Source organism: Coffea arabica, chromosome 10e, assembly GCF_036785885.1.
Source record: "Coffea arabica cultivar ET-39 chromosome 10e, Coffea Arabica ET-39 HiFi, whole genome shotgun sequence".
Taxonomy (NCBI): domain Eukaryota; kingdom Viridiplantae; phylum Streptophyta; class Magnoliopsida; order Gentianales; family Rubiaceae; genus Coffea; species Coffea arabica.
The window spans coordinates 10,054,829-10,071,530 of NC_092328.1; the positions used below are offsets into that span (position 1 = coordinate 10,054,829).

At 37.6% G+C, this 16,702-nt stretch overlaps 3 protein-coding genes across 3 annotated transcripts; 2 read left to right on the plus strand and 1 right to left on the minus strand.

Annotated features, from left to right (window-relative positions):
* Window positions 1-608: 608 nt before the first annotated feature.
* LOC140015085 (uncharacterized) lies at window positions 609-1,106 on the plus strand. Its single transcript, XM_072066964.1, has one exon. It carries the CDS (start codon window positions 609-611, stop codon window positions 1,104-1,106), a length of 498 nt encoding a protein of 165 aa, XP_071923065.1.
* A 198-nt stretch (window positions 1,107-1,304) lies between these two features.
* LOC140015086 (uncharacterized) lies at window positions 1,305-3,507 on the plus strand. The gene is made up of 3 exons (XM_072066965.1): window positions 1,305-1,841; window positions 2,001-2,031; window positions 2,675-3,507. Exons 1-3 carry the CDS (start codon window positions 1,305-1,307, stop codon window positions 3,505-3,507), a joined length of 1,401 nt encoding a protein of 466 aa, XP_071923066.1.
* Window positions 3,508-13,318: 9,811 nt separating this feature from the next.
* On the minus strand, window positions 13,319-14,405 carry LOC113712887 (putative germin-like protein 2-1). The gene is made up of 2 exons (XM_027236502.2): window positions 14,235-14,405; window positions 13,319-14,009 (listed from the first exon to the last, which is right to left on the minus strand). Exons 1-2 carry the CDS (start codon window positions 14,353-14,355, stop codon window positions 13,459-13,461), a joined length of 672 nt encoding a protein of 223 aa, XP_027092303.2. The 5' UTR covers window positions 14,356-14,405; the 3' UTR covers window positions 13,319-13,458.
* Between the last annotated feature and the right edge of the window lie 2,297 nt (window positions 14,406-16,702).

Below are 16,702 nucleotides of genomic sequence, written 5' to 3' on the forward strand. Positions count from 1 at the left end.
GTAATTGCAAAGGGACTTCAAAATCAAAACCAGTATCCACAATTTAGTTGTCACTGTCCCAAAACAGTCCATGGGTAAACAATAAAAGGACACATCAATTGGTTCCAAATAATATAAGAATTTACGGATTAGATGGAAGTGGAAATAATGGTGGCAACTTGTTGTGGGTCTATGAAGGAGAAGGAAAAAATAAATAAATGTTAGAGTGGGGAAAGGATTTGGGGTAAGTAATGGAGGACTGGGAGGTTGGGAGAGGAGTTGGCCACTTCTCTTTTGCAAGGCATGAAAGACCCTTTGATGGAAATTGCTGCAGTCTTAAGCTTTAGCAAGGTATTAGCTGTATATTAGTTGTATAGATAATATTAGCTATATATTAGTTTGGCTGGGATTCTGGTATATCTCTAGGTGATTGGATTCTGGTATAATTCTAGGTATGTTCCTCAATCATAGAAGGATTCTCTTGCGGCTAAAGTTTTGGCCAAATCCTATATATATATGCATCATCGAATGAACAGAAGGGCAGAATGTTTCTCAAAGCTTCATCTCTTGTCTTTAACGTGGTATCAGAGCCACACAAGGAAAAGTGACTCTTTTGATACCAAAGATCCATGGTGCCTTCGAGGGATTCCGGATCAGATGATGGGAAGAAATCCATCTCGCCGTTTGCCCTTATGCCAAATGATAATCCAGGAAACCTAATTACTCATACTCAATTGAAAGGTACCAACTATGAAGAGTGGGCGAAAGCAATTTGTATTTCGCTTCGAGCAAAGAAGAAAAATGGGTTTATCGATGGTTCAATCAAACAACCAACTAATGACTCAAACGAGGTAGAAGATTGGTGGACTGTGAACTCTATGATTATCTCATGGATCTTTAATACGATAGAACCAAGTCTGCATTCCACAATCTCTTACAGAGAAACGGCCAAAGAGTTGTGGGATGATATCCAACAACAGTTTTCTGTACGCAATGGAGCGAGGGTTCATCAATTAAAAACTGAAGTTTCAAAGTGTAAACAAAATGGTGATACCGTTATGGGCTATTACAGTAGACTCAAAAAGATCTGGGATGATCTGAATGATCACGATCCGATGCCGGTGTGAACTTGTCGTGGTTGTATGTGCAATCTCAATGCACGGCTGGAACGGCGCAGTGAAGAGGAGAGAGTTCATTAATTTCTCCTGGGACTCGATGAAACTCCTTACAGCACCATTCGGTCCACCATAATAGCAACTGATCCCTTACCTAACATGTACCGAGTCTACTCGCAAGTGACGGAATAGGAGCAGGTTTGCTCTATGATGCAAAATCCCACTCCTGAGAAGACGGATCCGGTCAGTTTTGCAGTCAAGGCACCAGTTGCAGACGGATCGCGCAATTCAGGAGGAACTCGACGAGAGGACAGGCCTCTATGTTCGTATTGTCAAAGATCAGGACACGCCATTGACACTTGCTATCGGTTACATGGATTTCCTGCTAGGCGAGGAGCAGATACGACTGACCGTGGTAGAGGAAAAGGCGGACGACCAGATCGCGGTAGGGGTGGCGCGGCAAATGCAACTGCTGTGCAGACCGTAGACACTACTGCATCATCGATGCATGTTCTTGGAGATGCAGACAAGGTGGGGCTGGAAAATCTTAGTGCAGAAGATTGGTTGACATTGAAGTCACTCTTGAGTACACACAAATCAACGTCGAGCCATCATTTGTCTGGTAAGGCAAATTTACAATGGCTTTTTGATACCGGCGCTTTGCATCATATGACTGGAGTCGTTGAATCTTTTAGCGAAGTATGGAATATTCCTCCTTATCCTGTGAAGTTGCCCAATGGTGAACAGGTTATGGCTACAAAGAAAGAAACTGTTATTTTGGGATCTTTGTGTCTCAAGAATGTCTTATTTGTATTTGACTTAGACTGCAATTTGATCTCAGTGTCAAAGTTGGCTCGAGACAAGACTCTTATATTAAAGTTTACTGATTGTCTATGTGTTGTATAGGACCGCACTTCGAGGATACTGATTAGAGTGGGTAAAGAGTGAGAAAGGCTGTATGTTGTGAGGGAAGTATTTTCTGCTCGAGCAAATAAGGTGAACGGCGCCGTGGCACCAAAGACTAGGACACCCCTCTAAGCGAGTTGTGGAATCCCTTTCTCCTATGATCGGTGGTATTAAGTTTGGGTCAGATTTAGGTCATTGTGATATCTGTTTGCGGGCAAAACATACCCGAACTCCTTTTGTTTCTAGTGAAAATAAGGCTGCTGAAATTTTTGAGTTAATACATTGTGATTTATGGGGTCCATATCGTGAAGTGTCTCTTTGTGGTTCTAAATATTTTCTAACTATTGTGGATAATTACTCACGTGCTGTTTGGATCTTCTTGATAAAGAAGAAGCACGAGGTACCTAAGATCCTTAAAAAAATTTTGGCTTTCACTGAACACCAATTTAATAGAAAGGTCAAAATTGTTCGTAGTGACAATGGCAAAGAATTTACATGTTTAACCAGTTACTTGAAAGATCTTGGAATCATTCATCAAATGTCTATGGTGGACACTCCTCAGCAAAATGGGCGCGTTGAACGTAAACATAGACATATCCTTAATGTGGGAAGGGTGCTTTGTTTTCAATCTTGTTTGCCTATCACATTTTGGGGTGAATGCATTTTGACTGCAGGCAATTTAATTAATCGAACTCCCACACCATTTCTGGATGGAAAAACACCTTTTGAAGTATTGTTTGGCAAAGCACTATCTTTGAATAATTTACGAGTCTTCGGTTGTCTCTGCTATGCACACAGTCTTAATCGCGACAGAGATAAATTCACCAGTCGAAGTCGTAAATGTGTATTCGTTGGATACCTTTATGCAAAGAAGGGGTGGAGGTTATATGATTTAGATACTGGCGTCCTGTTTGAGTCACGCGATGTGGTATTTATTGAGTCCGAGCTTCCTTTCTCTATGAAGATTGTTGATTGCGACATCTCCAATGCAATTTCAACTCCACATGCTTTTGGTAATTTTGAAGAGGAAGCACACTGGCTCTTGCCTTCTACCGATCGCGAAGGACACAGGAGCTCATCTACCTCTCACTCTGAGAGAGTACTTGAGGACATCGGTGGGTACGACAATGGGAACCGAGGCAATACTACTGAGCCAGAGGTTGTGCTTGGTCGTGGACAATGGCAACGGTATTCTTCTGTTCGGCTTCAAGATTATGTCACACATACAGCTCGTCTTAGCCCGTCACCTGCTCATTCATCATCGACGGAGTCCACAGGTACACCATATCCTATTTCTCACTATGGAACCTGTAATCAATTCTCCTTGCCGCATTGCCGTTTCTTGGCGGCTATAACTGCAGGACGTGAGTCTTCAAGTTATTCAGAAGCCGTTCGTTCTCAATGTTGGCGCGATGCAATGAAGGAAGAGATAAAGGCGTTGGAAGCTAATGGTACGTGGACCATTGAAGAGTTGCCTAAGGGGAAGAAAGCGTTAGGCAGCAAATGAGTCTACCGCATTAAATATCATGCAAACGGGTCCATTGAATGTTATAAAGCTCGCTTGGTGGTTTTTGGTAATCATCAAGTCGAAGGAATTGACTACACAGAAACCTTCGCACCGATGGTCAATATGGTGACAGTTCGCACAATCCTCGCAGTGGCAGCGGCAAAGTGCTGGGAATTACATCAAATAGATGTACAGAATGCTTTCCTTCATGGTGAGCTTGACGAAGAAGTATATATGCGTTTGCCTCCAGGATTTGAGATGTCAGGACCCAACAAAGTGTGTCATCTACGCAAGTCTCTCTATGGTTTGCGACAAGCCCCACGGTGTTGGTTTGCCAAGTTAGCAGCGGCCCTTACTCACTACGGTTTTGTTCAGTCTTCCTCCGACTACTCTTTGTTTACTTACCAGCAAGATGCTGTGCACTTATCAATTTTGGTTTATGTTGATGACCTGATGATTGGAGGTAATGATTCGGCGGCTATACAATGTTTCAAATGTTACTTAAGCCACTGTTTCCATATGAAGGATCTTGGTACGCTCAAATATTTTTTAGGTTTTGAAGTTGTTCGAAATTCTACTGGCATTGTTCTCAGTCAACGCAAATATGCGTTGGATAGTATTTCTGAGACGGGTCTCTTGGGATCCAAGACAGCTGGCACTCCTATAGAGCAAAATCATCGTCTGGGATTTAATGAGGGTGTCGATATGAAATCTCCTGCGCAGTATCGCAGGCTAGTTGGCCGCCTTATATATTTGACTATCACACGTCCCGAATTATCCTATTGTGTTCATATCTTAGCTCAATTCATGCAGCAGTCGAAGGAGGCGCATTGGGAAGCAGCTCTACGAGTGGTTCGCTATCTGAAGTCCAATCCGGGTCAGGGTATATTGCTCAAATCCTTCTCTGACTTACGCCTAACGGCCTATTGTGATGATGATTGGGCAAGTTGTCCTATGACACGTAGATCTTTGACCGCATACTTTGTGTTTCTTGGTGATTCTCTGATTTCGTGGAAAACTAAGAAGCAACCAACGGTATCTCGTTCATCTGCAGAAGTCGAGTACCGCGCTTTAGCCGTCACCACATGTGAGTTGAAATGGTTACGCGGGTTGCTCTTTACTCTTGGTGTTCACCATCCTACTCCTATGCGCATCTATTGTGATCGTCAGTCTGCATTACACATCGCTCAGAATCCCGTTTTTCATGAATGCACTAAGCATATTGAGGTTGACTGTCATTTCGTTCGAGATGAGATTTGTCATAGTACCATTTGTCCAGCCTATGTTCCGACTACTCATCAATTGGCTGAAATTCTTACCAAAGCACTGGGCAAGCGTCAGTTTGTTCAATTACTCGCCAAGTTGGGCATTTCGAATCTTCATGCTCCAACTTGAGGGGGGGTATTAGCTGTATAGATAATATTAGATATATATTAGTTTGGCTGGGATTTTGGTATGTCTCTAGCTGATTGGATTCTGGTATAATTCTACGTATATTCCTCAATCATAGGAGGATTCTCTTGCGGCTAAAGTTTTGGCCAAATCCTGTATATATATGCGTCATCGAATGAACAGAAGGGCAGAATGTTTCTCAAAGCTTCATCTCTTGTCTTTAACACAAGGAGATAAATTTCGACAGGAAAACTCTTTAAAGGTCTATAGTACTTCATAGGGAATGCTAGAAACTTTTTAAAAAGTGCCAGTAACATCTCCCGGCACTAGGCAGGCTTTTATTTTTCTACATTCTTGGCGGCTTTCTTGTCTTTGGCTCACAACAGAAAGTGTAAAAAAGAAAGGACTCTTGTAAACAATTGCCTCCATGCAACCAGCTTAGCTTAAACGATTTTTGGATGAACTGGACGGCTACCATAGGACACAGATTTGAAGCCCAGAGGCAGAGCTACGATGGGAAAACTGGGGGCATAACCCACAGCCCCCACATAATTCTACAATTGCCCATATTATTTAAAAAAAATTTCAGTTATGCCCCTATTATGACTCATGTAATTTTGAAATATTTTCAATTGTACGCCTATTGTGTTGTTTAGAAGTAAATATAAGTAATTAGTTTTGTAACTTAATGGATATGAAATGTTACAAAATTCATACAGTGGCCTTCTACATTAGTAAAATGAATTTTGTGAATGTTTTCAACAAAAGTAAAGTATAGAGCAATTGTGTTGGCTAGTAAAAATAAAGTAAACGAAATTTTTTCCAATAAAGTGGAAGGACTTTTTCCATAAAACAAGAAATTTCATGTCCTTGTGCCTTAGAAAACTATAGGTTTTAGTTACTTTAAAGGTTTCTTATATTTTTTAAAGAAAATTATTGTGTTATTATGTGATTTGTATTATATTGCTCATTAAATAGAAAATTTTATATCAGTTTAGAGTAACTACTTGGCAAGTTTAATAGTTGCTCCAAAACCAATGAAATAGTTCCACATGAATATATAAGAGCTCCCACTAAATAGATGTAATATAGTTTATGTGAATATTTTTGTCATGTACTAGTTTTAGGAAAGACAAGAAAGAAATTTTGATATTATTTTTGCTGCCACTAACAATTAGGAAAAATGGCCAATTTCGTCCCTATACTTTTATGCTTGTGTCGATTTAGTCCCTTTATTTTATTCTTGTCCAATTAGATACCTTAACTTAAAATGCAAGTCTAATTGAAACCCTTCACGGCGGCGCCACCAAGAAATATCAAGCGGGCATGAAATTGACCACATAGAGAGGTTTACTTTCGGAACATCACTTATGGGCCTTCAATAAAGCCAACTAAAATCACTTCGTATACAAGATTAAACTTTGAAGAAATACCAAACTGAAAATGACTTATGTAGAAAATTATTAGGGTTAATCCAAGAGATATTTGGGCAAAATTCTAGTGATTGATGATGGACAAGAAAGAGGAGGCCGATGGGATTGCAACAACAGACAAAATGGGGTGCGAATTGAGCGTGAAAGGCAATTTTGATGAAGGGCAATCAAGCAGAAATAGTAAGTTCAAATGTTTAGGAATCGATTTTGTTCATTTGTTAACTTGTTTAATAACATGTGGGGCTGGTTTGTTTGGCTTGCAATTGTGTTTATTAAACAACATTACTGGAATGGATCATCTGATGAGAAACCAGAAAAGGTTTAATTTTGTTCAAATTTTTTTTGGAAAAAGAGGACTCATGTGGTGTGGGGTTGGTTTATTTGTTAACTGGTTTAATGGTATGTGGGGTTGGTTTATCTGGCTTCCAATTCTATTTATTGTACTGCATTGCATTACTTGAATGGGGTCAATTGTTGAGCAATCAGAAAAGATTTAAGCTTAATTTTTTTTCATTTTTTCTTGAAAAAAGATGGTTCATGTGGTTCTTAAGGCTTTATTGAGTTAATTTGAGAAGTTGCTTTCATGTTCCTCAAAAGGCAGACATGAGCATGTGTCAACAAAGGTTTAACATATATTTTTCTTTTGTCGTTTTTTGCAAAATACAATAGGTAAACAGTTGGATGTGTTTGACCTAGCCATTTACTATGGCGGGGCTTATGTTGAAGAAATAGAACAAAAATATATAGGGGGAAGCATGGAGCTTTTTGACAGGGTTATTGCCACAAGAATGAACCTGAAAATTATGAAGACTTATTGTGCATATCTTGGGTGTACTGATGATTGTAGATACATGTATAGAATCCCTTCAGTAGATAGCAAGTTAAGACTTAGAGAAATACATGTTGAGGAGGATGTTTGGGAGATGACTTGTATAGGTAAACAAAGTGGTAAAGCTGAACTTTATGTAGTTCGTGAGTTTCATATCAGATTTTTGAATGCTGGCAAGGACTGCTCAACTGCTGAAAATAAAGACTTGTTGACGAAAGCAGATGAAGATGATGCTAGTAAGGGCTACTCAACTCAAGAAAATGAAGACTTTGTTAAGTTTTTAGATGAAAACTTGTTCCATGTAGATATGACATTTGATGACTTCTTTGAGAGTAATGAACTTCCAGTTCATGTACCAATTGAAGAAGTTGATGGGGGTAAAGGGGGTAAAAGGAAAAAAAGCAAAAGAAGAGTTAGTGAAACTGTTGAAGATAGTGATGAGGTAGATGATAGTAATGATAGTTGCGATAATTTTCATGACAATGATTATGATTTTAGCAAGGATGAGGATGACATAATATACAAGAATTGTACTTCCAATATTGATAAGTCACTTGAAATTTAGATTCGCAATCTTGAGGCTGGTATGCAGGGAAAATGTTTGAAGACGGGTGCTAAAGAAAATAGGAAAAAAACACACACATCTAAGCAAGAACATGCACAAGTGAAGACACTTATGCTGCTGCTGATTTCAACATATATGATGGAGAGCAGATTGCGGTCCAAGAAGAATCAAACTCAATGAACACAGAAGAGTTAAACAGCCATTATGGGCCCTCAGATGAAGATATATAGTGCACCAAAGAAGCCAAGGTATGTTCGATTTAGACCAGAAATTGACATGAAGGATCCAAGATTTTTTGTTGGGTTACTGTTTGACACAAAAAAGGTATTCAAAGCTACAGTTGATTATTATGGGGTGCTGTGGGGCAAAGACCATGGTTGGAAAAAAAATGATGCCAATAGAATAAGGGCAAAATGCAAGAATGTTGAGTGCAAATGGTTCATTCACCTGACCAAGGAACCAGATAGTGATGCCTTTGTCATACAGACTATGGTCATCTAAGTAAATATATAGAATAAACGCAAGGAGTGTGAGATCTATCAAGCTGTAAATATCCTTGAATCATGGATGTGGAAGGACATTCTACCATAAGCTGGCCAATTCTAGGTTTCTAAGTGTACATTACAGGGACTTCTTGCGGTTGAATAGGAAGATTTCAGTTGGAGACTTTAAGGAAAAAGTCCATCAAGAATTGAATGTGCATATTACCAAAGATCAGGTTTACAAGACATTCGCAAAAGTAAAGATGTTGATCCAAGGAACTACAAGGAACAGTACAAAAGGATGTGGGACTATTGTGATGAACTCTTGCGATCAAATCTAGGATCAACTGTTCATATGGAGATAGAAATTGATGAGCTTAGTGGAAAACTGTGATTCCAAAGGCTGTACATTTGCTTTGCAGCATTGAAGAAAGGCTTCAAAGCCGGTTGTGAAGCTGTTATTGGTGTAGATGGCGGCTATCTATGTGGTCCATACCTAGGAGTTCTACTAAAAAATGTAGGGATAGATGCAAATGACTGCATCTATCCTATTGCATACGTAGTTGTTGAGGTAGAAAATAAGAATTCTTGGAGGTGTTTCATCGAGTTTTTGAAATTTGATCTCAGCATCCATGAGCAAAGCAAGTGAACATTCATAAGTGACCGACAAAAGGTAATACATATGACCATGGCTAAGTTTTAAATATGGACCATATTAGTTTAGTTCATGATTGCTTAATTTTGGCATTTATTGATGACAAGTATTGGGTTCAGCCATGCATGATATTCTTCCAAATGTGGGACATGGGCACTGCGTGAGATATCTACACAATAACTTCAAGAAACGTCATCCTAGCAAAATAATAAAGGGCATGTTTTGGGGCTGTGCAAGTGAAACATATGTGAACAAATTTGAGGTCGAGATGGACTCCTTGAAGCAATATGATAAGAGTGAACACAAGTGGTTGATGGATAATACATCACCTCGCCCTTGGTCAAGGTCACATTTTTTGGACTTTAGCCAAATGTGACATTCTTCTCAATAATCTTTGTGAAAGCTTTAATTCGGTGATTGTAGATGCAAGGGAAAAATCCATCGGTATACCATGTTCACATGTTACATGCTATGTTTCATTGCAGCAAAATGAGCCAGAGCGTCTTGTGGATCCTTGTCATTCAAGAGATGCCTATTTAAAAGCCTATGAGCTAGCTATTGGACCAATTAATGTACCCAAAAACTAGAGAAAATCTAAGAAGGACTCCATTAATGCGCCAAAGAAGTTGAAACTTCCTGGTAGGCCTAAAAAGGCAAGGAGGAGGCAACCAGATGAGCCATGATATGATTCTAAAGGCTGTAAGAGACTATCCAGGAAGGGTGTTACACAAATTACTTGTACCAAATGTCAAGAAAAAAGGCATAATATAAGAAGATGTCCATTGAACCATACAACTAATGTGTTGGCTGCTGAAGATAGTGGAAGACAATCTCTTTTGAACTCGAACAAGTGCAGAAAATGCAAAGGACTTGGGCACAATGTCAGAACTTGTCCATTGACTACCACGGGGACAACTAATATCCAAGCAAGAGAAGAAACACCTGTGTCTGTATCTGCAACAATCAATGAAGATGATAGTGAATCTTCAAAAAATATGGCAGCCATAAAGTCCAATTCAGGTATACAGCTTCCATATTTTTTTAATTTAAGTGTGTTTAAAGGGCATGCTTACTAAATGTATGTTTCACTGCTCAACAGTCAATATCCAAGCGGGTGAGCTGGCTGAAACGATTCATGTGCAGTCCTCTGCTCTAGAGTTAAGTTCAAAAAAGTTCGTCGAACTGTTTGCTATCTTTTCTGTCATGCTCCAGGCCAAAGCCAAAAAACTTGCCCTTGCACGCGGGCCCAACTTTGGAGATCCAAGATGGTTGCTGTTGTGTCTCCAAGAAAAGGCAAAAGAAGAAAAGAAACTGTATGTTTTTTGCATTAAAAACTCAGTCTAATTTCAAACTATCAGCCATTACTCTTTGTTGGTTCTCATTTCAAATGTATTTTGCAGGCACATAGGTTGTTGGATGAACTAGATAGTTTCATGGACAATGATTAGGACAGTTGAAGAGAGTCATATTTTACTAAAACATGTTGATGGCAGTTAGTTTTTGTTAATTTAGTTAGTTTTGGCTATTTTTGGAACTCGTTGTAGTGGAAGGGTCAAAATGCGTTGGCTTCCACAACCAAACTGCTCAAACGTTGGCTATTGTAGTTACTTTTGGATTTTATGGTATTTAGCGGACAACTTGTTTGTGTACTGCATAACTTTTATGTAACTTTGACTATGTTATTCAATTGCAAAACTAGTCATCCTATTTTTGGTGAATGTGTAAGCTATTTTGTTGAATTGGTGCCAAATGGAAGGGTCAAAAGACAAGCAAAATTCTATCCAAAATTTGGGAGACCTTTAATAACTTTGTTTGGTGACCATGTTAGATATTTCGCTGAATTGGTTCAAAATGAAAATATCCATAAACAGGCTTCAATTTTGTCCATTTTTTTTGCTTCCACAAGTTTCCAGTGACCAAGCTAATTCCCAAACAATTTCCAACCAAAAAACTAGTGCACTTGGCTGCTTATCATTCACATTCAAGTTTATAATGTAGCACATTTCTCCTCAAACTTTTACAAATTCATAACATACTACCATCTTTCTCCTGACAACTTGTACAAATTCAAAGAAATTAGCAGCCATGTATTCAAAAGATCTAGAACATGTCAAAACTAGTTTAGCATCTTCAGCTCCAACACACCATGCTTTTGTCTTCCATTGCCATCAAGCACAGTAGTAATTAAAACGCAGCAACATAAACAAACACATGCCAATATCATTAGTTTCACTTTTGTTCTCAATTTTCTTATCTCAAGCTTCAATTTTGCATTTTCTCCCTCCACACGTATGAGGTCCCTCAATAATGAAGCAATTACATTCTTCATCTTCTGAGGTATGGGTGGATCGTACCATAGAAAGAAATTACAAGCTCCAGATTTCTGCATTCACAATTAATTCGTAGTTTACTTCAACAAAATTCATTAAATTTTCATAATTGAAATATGTGTACCCAGAAATAGTACCCCAGAATTTTTGTAGCCGTGAAATCTTCTCGAAGGATTTGACTCTGTCCACGAAGTAACTACTCGACACTCTTCAAGGCAGTGGCAACGCACAATTAGGTCTCCATTGTAGTATTCATCCTTCCCTAGGTAAATTTCTGTTGTTGTTTCAAATCGATTTGCGCCATTATTACTTGAAACACTACCTGAACTTGATGTTGCTTTGACCCAATTTCTCCTTGCCTGCATTTGCAATGATTCTATAAACAATTTGGGAATTTAGGGAGACTTCCCTTTCTCGGATGAACCCTAGCTCTCCAATTGGACAAATCTGCAAATTAAGCTTCTCACTTTCATTTTAGTTCTGTTACCGTATGAATTAGTTGGCTTTATTGAAGATCCATAAGTGATGTTCTGAAAGTAGCCCTCTCTATGTGGTCAATTTCATGCCCGCTTGATATTTCCTAGTGGCGCTGCCGTGGATAGCCTTAATTGGACTTGCATCTTAAGTTAAGGTATCTAATTGGCCAAGAATAAAATAAAGGGACTAAATCGGCACAAGTATAAAAGTATAGGAACGAAATTGGCCATTTTCCCCTAACAATTATTTCTGGTTTCACCACTACTGAAGCCTCATGTTTAAGCTACTGATCAAACTTACAACTCATGTTTAAGATATTCCAAATAGTTATATCTATACAAAAGCCCTTTATGATTTGATCTTGATGTACACTGGCAGTAGTACACAGGCTTAAAGATGCATCATAATATTTTCTTCTGGATTAATGCAGTAAATTCTGTTATTCATCACATATACACCACAAACAATGCAGTTCCTTCTTTAAAGAAGTACAAACAATATTCCTGGTTTAATGCACTTCCCTTAGGAGTATAAAAAATATTTGACATGTTAGATCCTAATCAATTGTTTGCTGAAAACAGTAGCAGAATTAGAAAATTTAATTTGAGGGAGTGAAACGCATACACATGTAAATTTTGGAGTCATTATAAAAATTTTGAAAAGTTTCGAGGACAAATAACTTAATGTATATAGGAAATTTTGAAAATTCTCAAACTTTTAAAAGAGAAAGCATGATTTTCTAGAAACTTGGGAGCAAACATATATATATACACATACATATATATAGAAAATTTTAAAATTTTTCAAAATTTTATAGAGGACAAAACATGAATTTCTAGACTTTGTGAGACGGTGCCCCTCCCTGCCCTTTGCTCCGCCTTGACTAAGAACATGCATCCAAGGCAAATTTTTGGGTTTAGGAAGCAGGAGAGATAACTTTGGTGTTTAGCTAACTCTTCTAAGAGGATTTTGTAGCGAGTTATTTGGTGCCAATTAATTTACGTTTCTCAAATTTTAATAGTTCTGTCCTCTATCCTACAACGTTGAAATGAAGTCTAATCACTAAGACTCACCAACATCTCATCAAGAGCTGGTGGACACTCAACATATCATCAAGAGCTGGACAGTGAAGGAAAGAAGCACTGGACATAAACACATTGATGAAATGGTGGCCATTAAGCTACTAATGAGCAAAGCTCTAGTGCTAAACTGGAGAAAGATTGAGATACAAATCCACAACAAGCAAGTTCTCAGCTGCATTTTGTCCAGGAAAGCTCAAGATATGAGATCGGCAACCTTAGTGGAGGACATTTATCAATTAAGTTTGTTGTTTCAAATGTGCTCTTTTTGCTTAGTAAAAAAGAAAGATAATCATGCTAGTATTAGAATTAGTTCATATGCCATAGGCATAATCGAAGATGAGGAACTTTGGATTCCTCAGTGTCTAAGTACACTGCGTGTATAGATCATTCGAGCCTTTGCTCGCAAATGTATAGTTTTGATAATCTATAAAATCACTTATCGTTTCAGCCAAAAAAAAAAAAAAAGCTAAAACTCACCAAATGTCATTATTTTCTTTTGAGCTTTTCCCTTCCTTCTTGACTTGTACGTGCAAAAATTACTTCATCGAAAAGGACACGTTAGCTAATTAATAAAATATCACACTATTCTCAAACATATAATAAAGTAGGATTATCAAGATAATCATGGCAATGTCCTGTGCATATATAGCACAAGAGTCATGCTAGTAGAAATTTACAACAAATCCATGGATCCTTTCTGGTTGTCTCAAGAAAACTGTGCCTCAAGTAAGTCAATGACTTTCTTGTCAACTTGGAATGCCTTAGCGAGAACAGCTGGAGAAATGAGAGGATCTGATCCAAAGACAGCATTTGCAATAGTAATGACTCCTGGATTTTGGCTGCCGAAACCAGCAAATGCAACAGCATTCGTCTTCCCAAAATTAAATTGGAAGTGAATCAGACCTTCAGGGAACACGAAAACATCTCCTGGATTCAACGTTTTCGTAAAGAGTTGATTTTTCATGTTATTTGGTGGATTTGAAGTGACAAAACCAACATGAAGAGTGCCCTCTAACACGAATAGGACCTCGGTTGCACGAGGATGGGTATGGGGTGGGTTTAGGCCATGAGGAGCGAAATCAAGACGAGCTAGGGAAACTCCCAAAGTGTTGAGTCCAGCTAGATTGTTGACGTTCACAGCAGTAACATTAGAACCTTGTCGATTTGCTGTATTTCGAGGTTTGTTCAGTCCCCGAAAGAAGAAATCGTTGGCCTTCACAACCTTTGGGTCCTTGCAAATCTTTCCGTTCACAAACACTGCATTTAAAAAACTAGCTGTTAGTAATGTAATAATGAGACAAAACAAACCCAGATTGATTTTTGCATGTCTTATTATCCATCATGCACGATGTTGTGAAAATAATAAATAATAGTAATAAAGAGATAACTTATAAGTCAAGCCAAAACATGACAGGACACGAAAATTGTACTGAGAAAAAGAGAAATGTTTCGCAACATGCTCTGATAGGTACAAGGAATTACCAGCCGTTTTAGGATCATTGATTGCAACACAAAAATCCTGCAAAGGGCTAGGATCAGAAGCGATGGCAAGGGATGAAAATAGTGCCATTGTGGCTAAGGTTATCAGGAACGGAGATCCCATGGTAATTGTGGACGAGATCTAGTATTTCTTACACTAACTCTTTGGTTGATGGTTCGAGGGATTTGGGCAAAGATTTGAAGCTATATATAGGCATATTTCATTTGACTATTCGCCAAGTTTATTACTCTATCACATGAAGACGGTTACACCTGATTGACAACTAGGTCTACAGGTTAGGTTGGTGACTTTTTATACTTAAATATTAAGTCACAGCAAGATGAATCTTTTCTCAACAACTAAGTAGATGCATTTATCTAGCTGAGACTCTCAGCTGAACTTTCTTTTTTTCCACCCAAACTTTTCTGGAATCATTTTGTTCTCAATTTTATACCCCAACCGATCCGATCATTTTTCTCCATGGAAAATGATACACTTCCATTGGCACTTTAGCTTCTTTTAATTAAATTGGTTTGGGCAGATAGCGAACGATTTAACAATGGGCCGCATGTTTTTGCATGAAATTTTAGATTTCTTGCCACTCGATTTTTATGGGAGCATGTTGCACCAAATTTATAACCCTATATCTTCTTATGGCTAACATTCTGAGCATTCAATATTGGTTTTCCCTTCCTGTTCCTCTGGAAAAAAAAAAAAAGAACAAGAAAGGTATATACCAATTGAAAAGGTCCCCTATCAGTGTTAATTTCCGGATTAAAGTTTTACTTTGATGGCAAAAAGTTTGAAAAGTTCGTGATCTAATTTTTGAATTCCTCGTGATTCTAGATAATGATTTTTTCCTTTTGAATTTCCTGCAACTGATATCGTGCGTAAAGTCTTCCAACAGGTACTAGTGAGATGCTGTCTTTGAATGTTCTGAGTACAACAAATACTTTGAACTTACTCCTTAGAGAGGCCTAATTGATGCTTAATTGTACATTCTTTTCGAGGGATATGCATAAGGTATTATTGAAAAAAGAGTACTATTACAAAACTTAATTTTATTTAAGCCGCTCAAAAAAAAATTTCTTTTAAATGTTCCACTCTATTTCCTCTTTTTGCAATCAACTGTTGCCTATGGATGATTTGGTGCTTGTTTTTTTGTTCACCTTCCATACTTTTTAATCATTAAGTGAAAATAATTCCCAGGAAGAATAGTGTAGAGAAGTAGCTATGAGGAGCAGCAAAAAATTCAATCATATCTTTTTTAGATTTGGATCCTCTGACAAATTTTTTTTGGTTAAATAAAAGTTTGGGTGGATTCGGATCGTCTGACTAAATATACTTAGACCCTATTTGATAACCCAATTCAACATTTAAACTTAATGGAATCAGATCTTAACATATTCAGACCGTTTGATAACTAAAAATTGAACATCTGAATTAATTAAGTGGCACTGAATTTTCTAGGCAAAACTTGCTTCCAAAATTAAGTGATAAACTATTCACATATCACTAAATGTAATATACACTCAAATGTATTAGATTTAATATTTAACAATTCAATAACTTAATAGATTCAAACTTCAGATTTCAGATTTCAAACTTTAGTTTTCAGATTTCAGTTTTATCAAATACATCTTTAGTTGGATATGCAATAATAAATTAGAGCACTAATCTGATCCAAACTGAAAAAAGGTTTTGTGATAGAACGTACTATCCCATGCCACTGTAATTTTCCATATCACCTAGTCAAACTTTACTAATTGTTTCTAGAAGTTAAGAAGTTAATATTCATGCACTTCTGCCCATTATAAATCCAGAGAAATTTCGTACCACAACTAATCTTGTTTGCAAATTAAGTCTTCTTAATATTCAGTTAGTGGTGTTAGTTGATTTGAAAAGGTCATGATTGCAACTTAAATACCAATACTAATCCAGCTTTTAGGTGATTATTTTTCATGACCTGGTTGGAAATACAGAAAGTAGATTAATTCCAACCACGTTACAGGAAAATCATTCACTTCCAGACTGGCCAGAGGTACTTCTTTGTCTCTTTCTTGAAAATGATATATATATACTTACGTTAAGGAAAAGAGATGCTCGAAAGTCCTTTTGACTGTGTGGACTAGAGGAATAAATATCTCTTGCCTTTTTCTAGGATTAAAATAGATGGATGCTGGAAAGACTTTGTCCCTGATTATCTATATACAATTAAACTGATATTTGAAATTGATTTAGGTTTTAATCAGGTATGGCCACGGTGGCGTCTTAAATTCCAAAATTAGAAGTTGTAAACAATTAACTAAAGAGGGAATAAACCTGATTTAGTTAGTAAGATGATGTCCTAATAAGTAGGATTAATTTGTGTCAAGTTCCATGTGATATGAAAAACAAAATCATTTCATGTACACAAACGATTATAAAGATGTTAAAAAAATGAATATCATGTAATTTTAAACAACAAAAA